General features: G+C 34.6%; 1 protein-coding gene across 1 annotated transcript in view; it reads right to left on the reverse strand.

Moving 5' to 3' along the window:
* Positions 1-15,909, reverse strand: part of LOC103600044 (arf-GAP with Rho-GAP domain, ANK repeat and PH domain-containing protein 2-like) — a 58,048-nt gene that overhangs the window by 11,876 nt on the left and 30,263 nt on the right. The window contains exons 7-10 of the mRNA XM_008584274.1: positions 13,591-13,730; positions 7,864-7,946; positions 6,497-6,532; positions 5,964-6,027 (exon numbers count right to left, since the gene is read on the reverse strand). Of these exons, the coding sequence (XP_008582496.1) occupies positions 5,964-6,027; positions 6,497-6,532; positions 7,864-7,946; positions 13,591-13,730 (323 nt within the window). The remainder of the gene's footprint in view (positions 1-5,963; positions 6,028-6,496; positions 6,533-7,863; positions 7,947-13,590; positions 13,731-15,909) is intronic.

A 15,909-nucleotide genomic window follows, 5' to 3' on the forward strand; every position in this document is an offset into this window, starting at 1 on the left:
TTGACTCTGGCAGCGACATCGCTGGAGGATGTGAAACTCTTAAGTGAACTGAGCTTTGAGGTCCCAGTTCAATTTCTAAGTTTCAAATACATGCCTTCTGTACTACTTATCAAACCAAAAGGGAGAAAATATTTGAGAAAATTGTAAAATATCTTTGGGGGGGGAAAATAATACACTTGTCTACATTTCTAGGCCCTATAATCCAGGTAATTATACATTTATTTTCTCTCTATACCAAAGATAATTTTAGTGTAAAAATAATTTGATCTTATATACCCCAAATCAACCTAAGACATGACTATCAGAAAAATTAGCCTTATTTCATGACTTTATAAAATGTTAGTTTTTTCATTTAATTCCAAAGAATGTTACCTTTTTACCAGACATTTATAGGGGGTTTAATCATTCTACAACAGACAGCGTGCCATGTTTGTTCTCAAATACTGACTATATATTCTGGCCCAGTAAATGATTACAGATATGGCTGAAGTTAATTTTGCAATGGGGATAAATGTCCACAGGTAAAAATATAAGCTCTTAAGTGATTAATCCTTGAGATATACATATAATAGAAAAATCTTTAAAGAGTTTTTATACTCCTCAGGGTAGATTAACTTTTCAGAAGTTGGGAAAAGCAAATTGGTTTTCAGACAACAATCTATGAAAGAAATACAGAACACCAAGTATAAGATCAGAAGTTTATAGGTGTTCTAATGAAATGAAAATAATTTGATAAACTATGTACCTAAATGCCTACTCTTAATTTTCCTCAATTCTTAAGATACATCGACATATTCTTCTTATGCTGCAATTAGTATTTTAATATATTGTTTTATAGCAAAGAACTCAATTTAACAAATATTTACTGTTGTGCCCAATATATAATAATAGTTAATTTATATTGAGGGACATACTGTCAGGCTTTGTTCCTATCAATGTACATATATTATTTCATTTACTCCTCAATGATCCTACAGTNCAGGCTTTGTTCCTATCAATGTACATATATTATTTCATTTACTCCTCAATGATCCTACAGTAGGTCCTATTATTATTAGCGTTAGCGTATGTGAATCATATCTGCTTTTGAACTTTAGTGAAACATTTACTTTGCTTCAGCAAATCTATAATGGTAAATTATACAATATTTTAGAGAGAAAGTTACAAGCTTCATAATATTATTTTTATATCATGGTCACTAAAATAATTTTGATATTATGTAACTGGGATGTTCCCAGTATGTAAAGCTGGGAGAAAATGGGCTGAAAAGGAATTATGTAATTCCGTGAATCATACTTACTCTCTGAAATCATTGATAAATAGTATATATGCTAAATGATATTTTGGGGAATCTAANCAGGAGTGTAAATCTTTAGACTGAGTGATATATTCTGATATAACATTTGTAGTTATCTGTAAGCGACTTCAAAAATTATACAGCATGGATCATGTCACTGAGGATTTTATTTTCACTGCTACAACCAATGATCATATCCTAAAACCTCCTTTTCTGCCTCCCACTTTCTAACCTTGACCTCCCCCTCTTTCCAGTTAATTGAATTTGATACACTCTAAGAATTCTTTTGACTCCCTGAGACCTCCAGTCTATGCACCACCGCAATTCTTCTTTCCACATTTTTTCCCACCTCCCTCGTAGCCTTCCTTAGATTTCAGGGCTGGTCAGTAAACTCACTCCCTTGTAAGTACCTCCAAGTGCTACACTCCTTCCCCCTCCATCACACGTGCCTGGCAAATCCCCAAACTTATCTAAACCCAATTCTCCTTATTCCATGGGTGCCTGCCAGTTGATGGAGGAGAAAAGAAAAAAAAAAAAAAAATAGAAGATTACTCTGTTGCCTGGCAAATCCCCAAACTTATCTAAACCCAATTCTCCTTATTCCATGGGTGCCTGCCAGGTGATGGAGGAGAAAAGAAAAAAAAAATAGAAGATTACTCTGTAGATCCATCTCACTTTAAATTTAACCTTAAATTTCCAAGTGAGCACTAAGTTCTACCATAACCTCCATTTCTGCCCCCCCTTTCTAACCTTGAGGTCCCCATCTTTTTAGCTAACCTGATTTAGTTTCATTCACTCTATGAATTCTTTTCATTCCCTGAGACCTCTAGTCTATTCACCACCACGATTCTTCTTTCCACATTTTCCCACCTCCCTCGTAGCCCAGCTTAGGTTTCGTGGTTAAAAAAACCCTAAAGTTCTACCACAGGACACTGGCTTCCTCGCTCTCTGAAGATTATTTCTCACCTTTCACCCTGCCCTTACACTTCCAGTATCCCCCTCTGCCTCACATGGGGTGAACGCACTGATTTCCCTTTTAAAATTATTAGTAATCACTTAAGAATATCGTTTTCCCACCATGAAATGTACCAATCTCCCTGCATCTGTAGCCATATAAGCGAGTTTCTTTTTTTTTTTTGCAATCAGCATTTGCTCTGATTGCGTATAACTTTTCTCCAATCATATATATTCTTGTGCAGTAGTCCAGAATATGTAGTCAATAATTTGAGAACAAATGTGCCACCCTCTGTGTTGTACAATGATTTTCAGCAATGATGAATAACTGTGCACTTGATCACGTTGCTTCATGTCTGCTCGGGGCTTCTGCTGGTTTAATAATCTCTCTCATCCTCTAACAGTTTCCTCTGCCAATTACTGGATCGTCTCCCTTAGCATATTTGCAAATTAAACACTCTCCTATCTTAAAGGCAAATTGAAACCCCAAAACCTACCTCGACCTCTTGTTCCTATCTAGTCACAACCTCATTGATCTACATAGCAAATTACTTAAAATGTTCTACAACCATTAACTAGTTTCCTCCTTCCTCACCCCTTCTCATTTCTTCTGTTTTTTTCCTCTTCTGCTTGACCTTCAATGTTTAGCAAGTCCCAGGGCTTATTTGTCTGCTATCCCTCTCCCTTTCGTCCCTCCCTCCCACCCTCTCTCCATCCCTCCCTGGCATCTGATCCAATCCTTCAACTTTTGAGACACCCAAAGTGCTGGCTTCCCCAAAATTTACACTTCAGCTCTAAACTTTTGCCCGAGTGTTTGATGCATATACCCAAGCTGCTACCCAGCATATCCATTTGTATGTCTAATACACATCTCAAATTTAATGTGGCCAAAACTTTCGATTTCCTTCTCTGTCTCTGATAGTACCACTTACATTCACCACTTGTCTATGGCCAAAAAACTAGGATTCTCCCTTGATTTCTACTCTTTCCATCAAACTGCTATAGCCAGACAATATGAGAGCCTTTCTGGGTTTACCTTCAGAATATTCCTGAATCTGAATACGTCTTACCATAGCCACTGTTATCACTAACTAGTCTGAGCTGACATCTTTTATGCAGCTGTTCTCCCAGCTTCCATCTTTGACCCCCTGTAGTGCAGCCTCAAAAAAATAACCAAAATTATTTTTTCAACGAAAATAAATCAGGTTATACTCTTCCTTGCTTCAAACTCTTAAACAGGAACTACATGATCTGTCCTCCTGCCTTCCTGATCTCTTACATGTTCCCTTACACAGCTTTTCATGATATTCATGGAATAAATCAAGATCATGATGATGTCTCAGGACCTGGACCTACTAGTCCCTATCCCTGGAACAATCCCCCGCTGGATACCTACATGACTTGCCCACTCATTTCAGACAGGTCTCAGCTCACCAGTCACCTACTGAGAAAGCCATTCCCTGAGAACCTTTCTTAATTAGTGCTCTCCTTACCTCAGTCACACTCTTTCTCCTTTCCCAACTTATTTTATTTATTATTTTATCATGCTGACATCCATTTGAAATTTTATCCGAATACTTTCTTTCTTTCCCTCTTTTGCATTTTAGAAATACTGAGCACATATTTTGTGAAAGGCATTGGGCTCTGTGGGGCAGATACATGCATGAGTCAAATAACACAGAGTCCTTCCACTCATGCAGTTTACATCTTAGTAGGAGAGACAGACATGAAGTAACTAATTACATGCATGTTTTTAAATTAGTGCCACAATGGAGAAGTACAGCTAAGACTGACAGTCTGAAGATAATTGATCTGAAAGTCAGGGAACACTCCTCTGAGAAGGTAGTATTTAAGCTGAAATCTAGAGAACTTTTGAGGCAGGGGTGAGGATGGGGTTTGATATTATGAAATTATTCGGGTCCCTGAAAGAGAACTCATTGTAAGGGGCATTTATTGTTAGTTAGCATGCATTTTTGTGTGTGTGTGTGTATTAACATATATACCAATGCTCCTGACTTACAACGGGGTTACATACTGGTAAACCCATTGCAAGTTGAAAATATTGTAAGTCAGAAATGCATTTAATATACGTAACCTACCAAGCATCATAGCTTAGCCTAGCCTACCTCAAACATGCAAAATCATCTAACGCAAAGCCTATTTAAAAATAAAGTGTGGAATATCTCATGTAGTTTACTGAATACTGTACTGAAAGTGAAAAACAAAATGCTGAATGGGTACATGAAGCACGATTTCTACTTAATGTGTATTGCATTTGCACCATTGTAAAGTCGAAAAACTGGAAGTGGAACCATCATAAGTTGGGGACTGTCTATATTAACATTTGCTACTTTGCTGTTGGTTTCCCCACAGAGATAAGCCGTAAGTCCTTAAATCCAAGAGGACCCGTGTGTTCGTTTAAGGGAGAAGCTGAATAATCCCAAGAAGTGGAATGGACAGAGGAAAGATAATTGGGCTATGACCTGAAAGGATACATGAGGCAGGGAGAGATAACCTGTCACAGGAGCAGCTATTCACTTGTTCCTGGCTATTCACTCGTCTTTCAACTACAGTCTACTGATTTCAACTATAAAAACAAAAGCATCAATTTATTTGTACCACAGATGGACACTGTAACAGCTTTTGATTCTGTGCTCCCAACTTTACTAAAATACTTCAAATCTAGTTTTTTTTTGTTGTTGTTGCTTTGTTTTTTAAGTAGAGTTTGAATACATGAATTTTAAAAAGTTAAAAAAAGAAGAAAAGTCTCTAAAAAGTTAGCAGCTAGCCTTGTTCTGAAAATGCACTCCCAGGTAGTAATAGTAGAGACAGGCTCAGAAGAGCCATGTTTATTAACCACTGGAAAGGTTAATAAATTAAATGAACAGAGAAAACGATTTTCAAAACAAATAAGGCCTAGATTTTGGGGTGAGTTAACTTCTTCCTTGTAAAAGAAATAGAAAAGTACCTTCTCAGTAATAAAGAGTGGCAACTTAATCGTTACCAATGAATCTCAATGTTCTGTGAGAAGCATTGTTGGGAATTCAGCCAGACAAAGTTGGAAAAGAAACCAATCTAATTAATGGGACTATTTAACTCTTTCCGATAGGGAGGCGACTATGCATAAAATTGAGTACAAGCATTGGCCTTGGACACCCCAGGGTTTAAAACACTAAATGAATGGTCCTGAGCAAACAACAGAACATTTGTTCTGTAAAGACAAACAACATAACCCACAGTTTGTTGAAAGGAGTAGTGAGTTAACTCTTCTGAAGTATCCAGCACACAATTTGTGTTAAAGAAATGTAGGTTTCTGTCATTGTTTCTAGAAAGGCAGGGGTGGAGACAGTGGGAGAATAAGAAAGCAAACAGGACACTTTTCAAAATGAAGATCTACGTGGGATTAGGGTTAGGAAGACAGCTCAGACAAGTCCCTCTTTCCTTCATGGCCATCTTAAAGCAACGCACCTCTCCTAAGATAAGAAGCTGATGGGCTGGCAAAAAAGAAGCCTCAAAGGAGAGAATAAACTCTCTTTCTAAAGGTAACAGATAAATTTTGACTTTCATATTTTTTTTAAAAAGGGAGAATAAAAGTTAATGCCAATGGAATATAACTAAAACTCTAAGAATTCTTTGAAAATCACCACCATGCTAACATTTCCTGTAAACAAAATTATTCCACCTTATTGGATATTTGAAACAAATATCGTACCTGAGCAATAAAGACACTGGCCATCCACTCCATCTGAGTTTGTGAACTATCACAACACAGGTGCCTGAAAAACAAAGTTTAAAAAATACATAGCTCAAAAAGACAAGACTGTTGTCCAGTGTATTTGTTTGATGACTCAGTGATCAGAAATCTCATTGGGTTTCTCCTGATTGATGATGACTTAATGCACTCAAGTGAAATATTTCAGTACAAGTTGTTTCCATCTTCTGACAAGGGTATGATATCAAAATAACAGTGTAAATATGCTGTTTTAAACAAAATACAGCTGAAGGCTTTGGTAACTGCTGCAAAATAATCAGCAGTATTTTTTGAAAGGTGGAAAGATCAATGTTATTTTGCTTTTTTCCAGGTATATGATGGTAAAATATCTTTTTCCCCTTAAACTATGACTCTAAGAAGAAAAATACGTGCATGGCCTCTTAAGAGCAGATTTTTAAAAATGGCTTAGACAACAGTCTTCATCATAATGATTATAAACACTAATAGCCAAAAGTTGCCAGCTCTTAACTTACCAGTGATGTTTTTCAGAATATGCGGTCAATCCCCAACTGCATCACATAGGAAAAAACACAATATAAATGTACATTGAAAATGGCACATTTGATATATTTTACAAGATTGAGAACCATATTAGATGTTAAGGAGTGAAATTTAATGGTGGAAATGCATAATAGAGCAGATTTCCACAAGTAGTGATTCAACAGGCATGATTTAGCTAGAGGTGAATGCTGAATGTCAAGGGATTTGGCTACACATTTGTATGGGCTGAAGGGAGACAAAGGAAAGGAGCCTTGTGATGATATGGAGCTGAGGGGGATACCTCTGAGAAAATACTCTTAACTGGGTAAGAACAAAAGTCTACAAAAGTGGCCAAAATAAGAAAACGTATATATAGACATACTGATATTGGGGGAGTATGCCAACTGCAACACAGGTATATGTGCTGGGCTTAGAAATTAAGTATGGAGGTAAAAGTGAGGACGTTTTCAGTAATCTCAGAAGTAAGCACATACAGTTCATTAAAATGATTTTTCATGTTAAGAAAAATATTAGTATAAACATTTATTAGCTATTCAAAGTAATTTGTGATAAGAAACTGTGGTATAAACTGAAGGGGACTTCAGAGAGTTCACAGAAAGATTCATATTATCTCTCAGTTCCATTTTTCCACATATTTTTTGAAGTACTCTTGTATATGCTATGGGTTCAGTACTAAATTTGGTACAACACTAAGGGTGAATTGCAGAGCCAGGATATTCTAAAAACATACCAAAATATTCTAAAAGCTAAGCATCAGGAGGCTGCAGGGCAGCATGTGCTCTCCTGTGTTCAGACTTGCCTAAAACACCCCCAGGCTGTGATGTGACTGATCAAGGAATGGGATGCAGAGGACCCATGTACTTCCCAGTAGATGGCACCTTCTTGGGATTTCTTGCTTTACCTAGGGGAGACTGCAATCACCAGAGTTTGATCTGAGTCTCACGAGAACATCATCCCTCCTTGTCTACTCATACAATTTGCTTAATCTGCCTTAGGACCCGTGCCACAGGCAAAGCAATTTAAGGGATTTATCTAAAACTTACTTTATAAAATGTTAGATTCAGGGCTGGCCCGTGGCTCACTTGGGAGAGTGCGGTGCTGATAACACCAAGACCACGGGTTCAGATCTCTATATAGGAATGGCCGATTAGCTCACATGGGAGAGCGTGGTGCTGACAACACCAACTCAAGGGTTAAGATCCCCTTACCGGTCATCTTTTTAAAAAAATTAATAAATAAAATAAAGTAAAATGTTAGACTGATATCACTCATCCCTAAATCCTTGAACGGACAGATTTTCCCATAATTTTTTCAACAGCACTTCCATTTCAAACTTTACCTTGTTGGAGGCTTCATTTTCTTTTTTACTCCAAGATAAAACCTCATTGAACTGAGAGAAAACATTTTGTCATGTTTATTACTCTGTAAGAAAAACAAAATAATTTGCAATTAAACAGATTTTAGATATTTCCTTATATTTTCCCTGAGTATTAATGACCGGGTTTAGAACTGTTTAGTTTCTCCAATGTTTCATAAATATAATACCAAAGTTTTAGTAAATAAGACTGTTTTGATTGCAATGTAACCAAATAAATAAATTTAAGTAGATAATTTTGGATATATGTGTGTATATATATATATCTTTATATAGTTGCATATGTATACACACACACACATAATTCCATAATTCTTAGGGCCAAATGTGCATCAAAAGTGATTTTTTTCCATATATTAAGAATAAAATACAATGCATGTGCCATATGTTATGTAATTTCACAGACCACCAGTGTTGTCTGGGGCAGTACTCTGTATTCAGATATATTCTTATGTCTGTAATGAAATGCACGATATTTCATACACTGTAAGATAAATGAAGGCTAGAAATATTTCCACATTGTTTTGAGTCAGATTTTGCCACCAAATGATTTGTGATTTTCTGTACTTTTTGGATTTCAGAATTATGGAAAACTGACTCTGAACATGTGTGGGCATACATCAAACTATCTCAAGTATCCATATTAATCAAAACTATCATTAATAATGCAATAAGGTAGACTTTCTAAATAAAAGAACCCTCCCAACATATTTATCTGTGATTATGGAAATTCATTACACCCTAATTTAAAAACTTAGTATCAAAACCAGACACATTTCATTATTTACCATTGGATACCCTGTAATAGATTCTACAAAGGTAATAGCCATGGAACTAATTTATAATACAGCATTCCTCATATCCTAAAAATTCTCAAGGGAATTTCTGTTTCAAACTGGTAGGCAGACCGCATTTATAACTAAGAGCAAGGTGTCTGAGGTCACAGAGACCTGGGTATAAATCTGACTTGCTGCTTACTAGTTTGTGATTTCCCATTACTTCTCTCTACCTTCACGTTTTTGTTGGTAAATAGGGAAAATAAAAATATTGACCATTTCATTAGGTTATTGTGAGGATTAAATGAGAACATAAGGAATTACTGTGAAGGGTTATTGTAAAGATTAAACAAGAAAACGCCTGTAAAGGGTTTAGTCCAGGAATCAGCATAAAGTAATCTCACAAGAAATTAAAGCTACATTATAAATTTAGAGCACAACGCCTCATGGAAATCGCCATGTAGATTATTGTGAGGGTCCTAGGACAATGCACAAAAGCCCATGTAGCAAATATGTAGCTCAACTAAGTACTAAGTTCTATATAAGTTAAAATATTATTATAGTGTCTTTTCTTGATGAAAGCAGCCATAAAGTTTGAAAAGTAAAAGGTGAAGAATATGTTTATAATGGGCCGGCCCGGTGGCATGAAAGCAGCCATAAAGTTTGAAAAGTAAAAGGTGAAGAATATGTTTATAATGGGCCGGCCCAGTGGCATCCAAGAGTATGGGGAAGATGAGACTTGCATGTTTGAGGATAAGAGACACTGAGCTTGAACTATACAGTCTTCATTTATACATTGATAAGTCCAGGGTTGCCTGCATTTTGAAGAACTTTTGGTAATAGACTGAGAGCCCGACATAATTTAACTGATTCCCCAATCCACTCCTGGCATGCAAGTTCATTACTTTATACTATATCCTATCCAAAGGAACACAAATGGCATTATTTGAGAGGAGATCAGCAATTGTGGAAAGAAATCTTTCTTCATTTAGCTCTTTTAACTGAATATGCATAAAGAGGAACTATAAAGATACTAATGTAAAGTTTTATAAAAGGAAATCTCATTTGGCAAGATAACTTTACTGCTGGCTTATCACAACTTTCTCTTTTGGTATATATAATTTCTGGAGAATTTCTCCAAAAAGTTCAATACACTAGACTGTTATGAAGGCTGGAATGTGTCACTTGAGTTACTATATTTCAAAGTAAAGCTTTTAACTAAGCCAATTAAATGAGTGTGCTTAAAAAATTACTTTTGTGGCTAAAACGAGTCTGCTTATTAGTGCACGCAACTTTTAATGACCTCCTTTACCCATTTGCTTTTTTTACAGCATTAACAGTGTAATGGCAATATTCTTTGAAACCTCTCACCTTTTATGTAAATCAAGGCTGAAAACATTTTAATTAACATTTTCTGTATAGAGAAAACATGCAAAACAAATATATCTTCCCCTGTGTATTACCCTAATTTGTTGTTAATGAGCATTCATAAATTATCTCTAATTAACACAAAGTCTCTTTAAATGTACTTCTCAATTTGTAATTCCTACTTCCATCTCAGTAAATCATTTTCTAAATATATAGTATCACGCATATCTTAATGGCAACTGCCAAAACCAGAGCCAATTCTTAACTCAAATAAGTTAGGGGATTTTGCTATTGATTATTTACTAAAATAAACTCACTTGTAAAATCACTTGAAAAGTTAACATTGCAAAAGACTTCAACCATCAATATTAACAGGGACAGACAAATAACATGAAAAAATAGCCATCAAAATAAAAGCTTGTGTTGAAAATAATAGTATTTTGAGTTATAACACAAATCTCTCATCTGCTTTTCTTAACATGCAAGTAGCAGCTACATTAATTTATCCTGACAGATGTGCAAATATAACGTTCAAATTCTTAATGATTAAATAATAATTCCATAACCTGAGGTAACTGTGATTTAAAAAAAAAAAAATGTCTTCAGTGTCCTTAAACAGCACTGTCTTTAGATAAGCTCTCCAGACTATCACTACCAACCAGTTTATATGAATTATCTTAGAGTGAGCAGGATGATCCTTTCAAAAAGATTCACATTCTTAAATGAAATTTATTCTATTAAGGAACATGAGATTCTTCATCTTACTTACAAAAGCAATCCATCTTTAATAGTCACTTCTCCATAAACATGCTTTCCTGTGGCAGATATTAAAGTTTACATCAGCTTGAGGGAAAACACTGTGGAAAACTAACTTGTACATATTTCCATATTTGAAAATATTTTGTACTATTTAAATGAAAAAAACTTATCTTCTATAAATAAAATTCTGTCAGAGAAATCACTAGGCTAAAATATTGTAAACTTACTTAGTAAGTTCCTGCATAGAGCCTTTGGAGTCAGATGCCTGGGAATAAATTCTGACTCCATCACTTACTAGGCATGTGATCTTGGACAAACTATGGAATGTATTTGTGGCTCTATTTCTCCATCTGCAAAGTGGGAATAATAATAGTACCAATTTCATGGGGTTACTATAAAGATAAAATGAGATAATAACCACTTGTATTTTAGTTGCTGCTATCATGACTGCACTGCTGTTATTACTCCTACTGACTACTAGTTGTTTCTAGAAACCTTCTGTTGCTACACAATGGAAGGTGTCAATTCCTTGACAGAATTAAAAAGTTCAGGTTGATTTTTAAATGCTCCAGGAAGACATCCAACTGCAAGTGATCCTTTACCAACATATTATGTATATGGAAGAACAAGAATTAAGATAATAAAGTCTATTGAAGATCAAGGCAGGTGGCCCACTGCAGAAAACCAAACAAAATTAAACCAGATTCAGTTCTAGATGATTAGAATAATCAGCAGTGAAGTCTAGACTTTATTTTCATGAACACAAACCTAAAGTTCATGAACCTTAAAACCTGATGCATTCCATTCACATAACCCCAAATTTCAATGTGTCTTATTTCTACAATTTCTACTATTCACCTCCTGATAAAATTGAAGAATAATAAATGATAACAACCACTTGATTCCTTGGCAAACTCCTTTCTGTTTATGTCAGGTGAAATAATAAGGCATGAGTTCAAGTATATTAGTCTGTTTCCATTGCTTATAACAAAATACCTGGAACTGGTTACTTTGTAAGAAAATGAAGTGTATTGCTTACAGTTTCTGAGGATGGTAAGTCCAAAGTCCAGGGAACACATCCAGTGGGGGTCTTTGCGGTGGCAGTAGTGACCCAGGGATCTCACATGACAGAAGATGATGGAGCAGAGAGACTAACCTCTCATGTGCTCTTCTTTCAAAGCCCTCAGAACCACGCCCCTGACCACCATTATTAATCCATTCACTACTATAATCTAATCACCTCTTCCAAGGCCCCACCTTTCAATTATTATAATAGGATTTCCCACCCTCAAAAGTTACAGTGGGGATTAAGCCTCAGTGAGGTTGGAGGTGTATCCAATCTATAGCATCTAGTACAGTATATAACTCTCTGAATAGAGGGATAAAAACTGCAAAATTCAGGGTTGTTTCGCTAGCCTCCTGCCTAGACATTCCACTGTCCTTGAAGAAAGACAACACAGGCTTCATATGCAAAGTAAGAATGATAGTAACGTTTATTTGTGCCCACAAATAAACAATTTATGAGAGTTCTCGTTAATCTACGTCCTTGTCAACATTGGATGTTGTCACTATTATGATTTTAGTCATACCAATGCATGTAAAATAGTATCTTGTGATTTTAATTTCCTTATAATTAATGACATTGACCACTTTTGGTTCAATGGCTTATTGGCAGTGTCTACATCTTTCTTCATGTAGTGTCTGTTCAATCCTTTGCCCAACTTTTTATTCGGTTGTCTTTCTTCTTGTTGATCTGGAAGAGTTCTTTCTGTTGTGGATATGAGTCCTTCAAGTAGATGTACTAGGAATATAATTTTCTCAACCTAGGAGTTGCCTATTCATATTCTTAGTGGTGTCTTTTGATGAGCATACCATTACTACTATACATATTGACAAAATGTTTCATGGTTTAAACAGAACTTTCATATATATTATTATTTAAGCATTAAAACAACCTTCCATGCAGGACTTATACCACCATCATCATATTTCAGATTCAGAAGTTGAGGTTGAGGGGTTAAGTTACTTATTCACACAAACAACTCAGCAGAGATGAGATTTTCTGTTGCTAAATTCAATATCCTTATAACTATTTCATTTATCTACTCCCTGTTTTTTTATCTGTTTTCTTCTCCATTCTACAGTTCTTTAGTACTTATTCACACAAACAACTCAGCAGAGATGAGATTTTCTGTTGCTAAATTCAATATCCTTTTAACTATTTCATTTATCTACTCCCTGTTTTTTTATCTGTTTTCTTCTCCATTCTACAGTTCTTTAGTAAAAGCTTTTAGAAAATTCAAACTTATAGGAAATACATCAACAAGATTCAATCAATATTATATGCATGAATCAATTCATTCAAACATATAGGAAAGAAATTAATTATTTATTTTAAATTTTGGATGCTGACATTTGATTCCACCTTTTATTAACTTCTATTAGCTAAACTCAAGCCTTCTTTACCTTAGGAAATAAAATATGCTCTCTTAATTTTATTGATTGAGATGCTGATTTATATGTTAGTTTATGTAACACATATTACACTTTTCTTTAGGGCCTACGTCATTCTCTGTCCTAAAACATTTGAGATACTTAGAAACGTCAAATGAACTTCTTACTGAGTGCATATTCCAGAGGCTGAAAGAGATAAATCATCAGCTTACCATATATTTTATTAACCACAGGCAGCGACTTTCAAGAGAGATGGCTGAGAGTGGTATAAAATAAAAATGAAACCCAGACAAATAAAAATGTATGCATGTTCAAATACTGCTTATACAAATACCTTCACATCCTTGTAGAGAAAAAGATATCCATCTCGTAAAACAAAATAACGGTCTTGAAACTTATTTCCAGACAGTATTTTAGAGGGTTCTTCTTTGATTTTCAAGACTCCTTCTTTGATACTTTCCAGGGCACTCCTCTCTGTAAAGTACACCAGTAGTTTTGTAAGTTGAGTACATTTTCACTTATTTGGAATACAATATAAAACATTCATATATTTTCAGTTTTAATAAGATAAAGTAATAACTTGTTTTTTTTTCCACTTCACAGCCTAAGGTGAATTTCTGGGAACACCAGGTATCAGAAGTATTACTATTTACCACATATAGGCCTGCTTCTGCTGTCCAATTAGCCATGGGGTTGTGATGCAATGTGATTAGTCCAAATTGACATGTGCTGTAAGTGTAAAATGCACACCAGATTTTGAAGACTTCGTACAAAGAAATGAAAGTGAAATATCACAATTTTTAAATCTTGACTACATGTTGAAATGATAATATTTTGGATATTTGAAGTGAAATAAAATATAGTAGTAAAAGTAATTTCACCTGTTTATATTTTTTAAATGCAGCTATTCGGCAATTTGGAATTACACATGTGGCTTTCACTATATTTCTTTTGAATAGCAATGATACGAACAATGTAAATACACAGGTAGAAAGAAAAACACCTTCAGGAATTCTGACTCAGGAATCCAGGAATTGTTAAGAGATTACAGACATTCGGCAATTTGGAATTACACATGTGGCTTTCACTATATTTCTTTTGAATAGCAATGATACAAACAATGTAAATACACAGGTAGAAAGAAAAACACCTTCAGGAATTCTGACTCAGGAATCCAGGAATTGTTAAGAGATTAGAGAAAGTCTTATAAATATGAAACAGCTTACCTGTTAGAGAGGCATAATTACTAAGATAAAACATTTAACAACAATTATATTTCATATGCAATACAGTGTGCCACACTGAGAAATCGTTTCAACTTATTCTATTAAAAAAAACTTTTTGGTGAGAACACCAAATTCGTATTTGTATTTTATTGTGTATAAATTTATCAATATATCTCCAGTCTAGAACTTGCCCCTGAAATCCTGAAATATCTTCAACTGCCTAGTCAAGAATTGAAGAACAGTAAAAAGAAAAAGGAACCTCAAGCCAAATAGCCATGACACAGACATTATGGTGTGAGCTTCTGCTTTTCCTGTAAAATAGGAGTAATGACACCTCTCCTGCAGGATTGTTGTGACCCTAACACTAGCTAATGTACACAAAAGATGTGGAGCAGTCCTATATCCAGACTAAAACCTTTAGCAATTTCCTGGTATTAAGGTGATATAATTTTAAATATCCATGCATAGTTTCTGAAATTTACAAAATAACTTGAAAGGTTTTACAAACAACCATTAGTCTTAAACCTTACAAGCATTGGTTCTTTTGGGGAAAACTTTTACCTATATAGCAAATAGTACATAAATATTCACAATTATTATTAGCATAAGAAAATAAAAGTTAAAAAATAGAAATAGTTCTATTTTTTATGGAATAACTAACTGGAAGCAAAATTCCCCAGGTTTAATCATGTCACTGATCCTCACCACAAACGTAATTAACAAATACCAATGTTTTTCGTGATATACATACTGACTACCCACAGCATTTTCTTCATCACACTGCCATATCAATAGGTTCTTTTTAGGTACTTTGTGACTTTACTGAGAAACATACTTCTAAAATTTGTCTTCTGATACAATCGGTTAATATTCCACAGAAAAATATTTTAAAGAATATTTTATAGCTAAATAAGAAGAATAAGTAAGTATAAGTAGTATAGTAAGAAATTTAGAAAACATTGGATGAACTTAATGATTCAGCTGATTTAGAACAGGAAAGTGAAAAAGGCATTTATAATATTTATGGTTTAGAAATAAGTATTTTTAAAAGCATGAAATAAGTTACCGTAAAGTTGTAAGACACAGATATGATATATGGCTTATATCAGACAAAATCCACATATACCTTCTGATAGTATCTTTTTCATTTAGATTTTTTTTGAAATTAATAAACTTTTCAAATTTTACCAATAAGAAATAAGCATATTGTCTAGTGGCTGAATAAACCATTCATAGGTCAAAGACAAAATAGGCTTAGAGAAAAAATATTATTTCGGTCTTTGGGTGCATATTTGTTAAAGTTTATTTCAATAAGCTTTGTATGTAATTGAGTTTATTAGTTAAATCTTGGAGCATACATTATTAAGGGTCTCAGGAGAAAAGCTTTAAGGGGAATATATGTTCATAATGAGGGTAAAACAAAAGGA

The sequence above is a fragment of the Galeopterus variegatus genome, unplaced genomic scaffold, assembly GCF_000696425.1.
Source record: "Galeopterus variegatus unplaced genomic scaffold, G_variegatus-3.0.2 Scaffold3198, whole genome shotgun sequence".
NCBI lineage: Eukaryota > Metazoa > Chordata > Mammalia > Dermoptera > Cynocephalidae > Galeopterus > Galeopterus variegatus.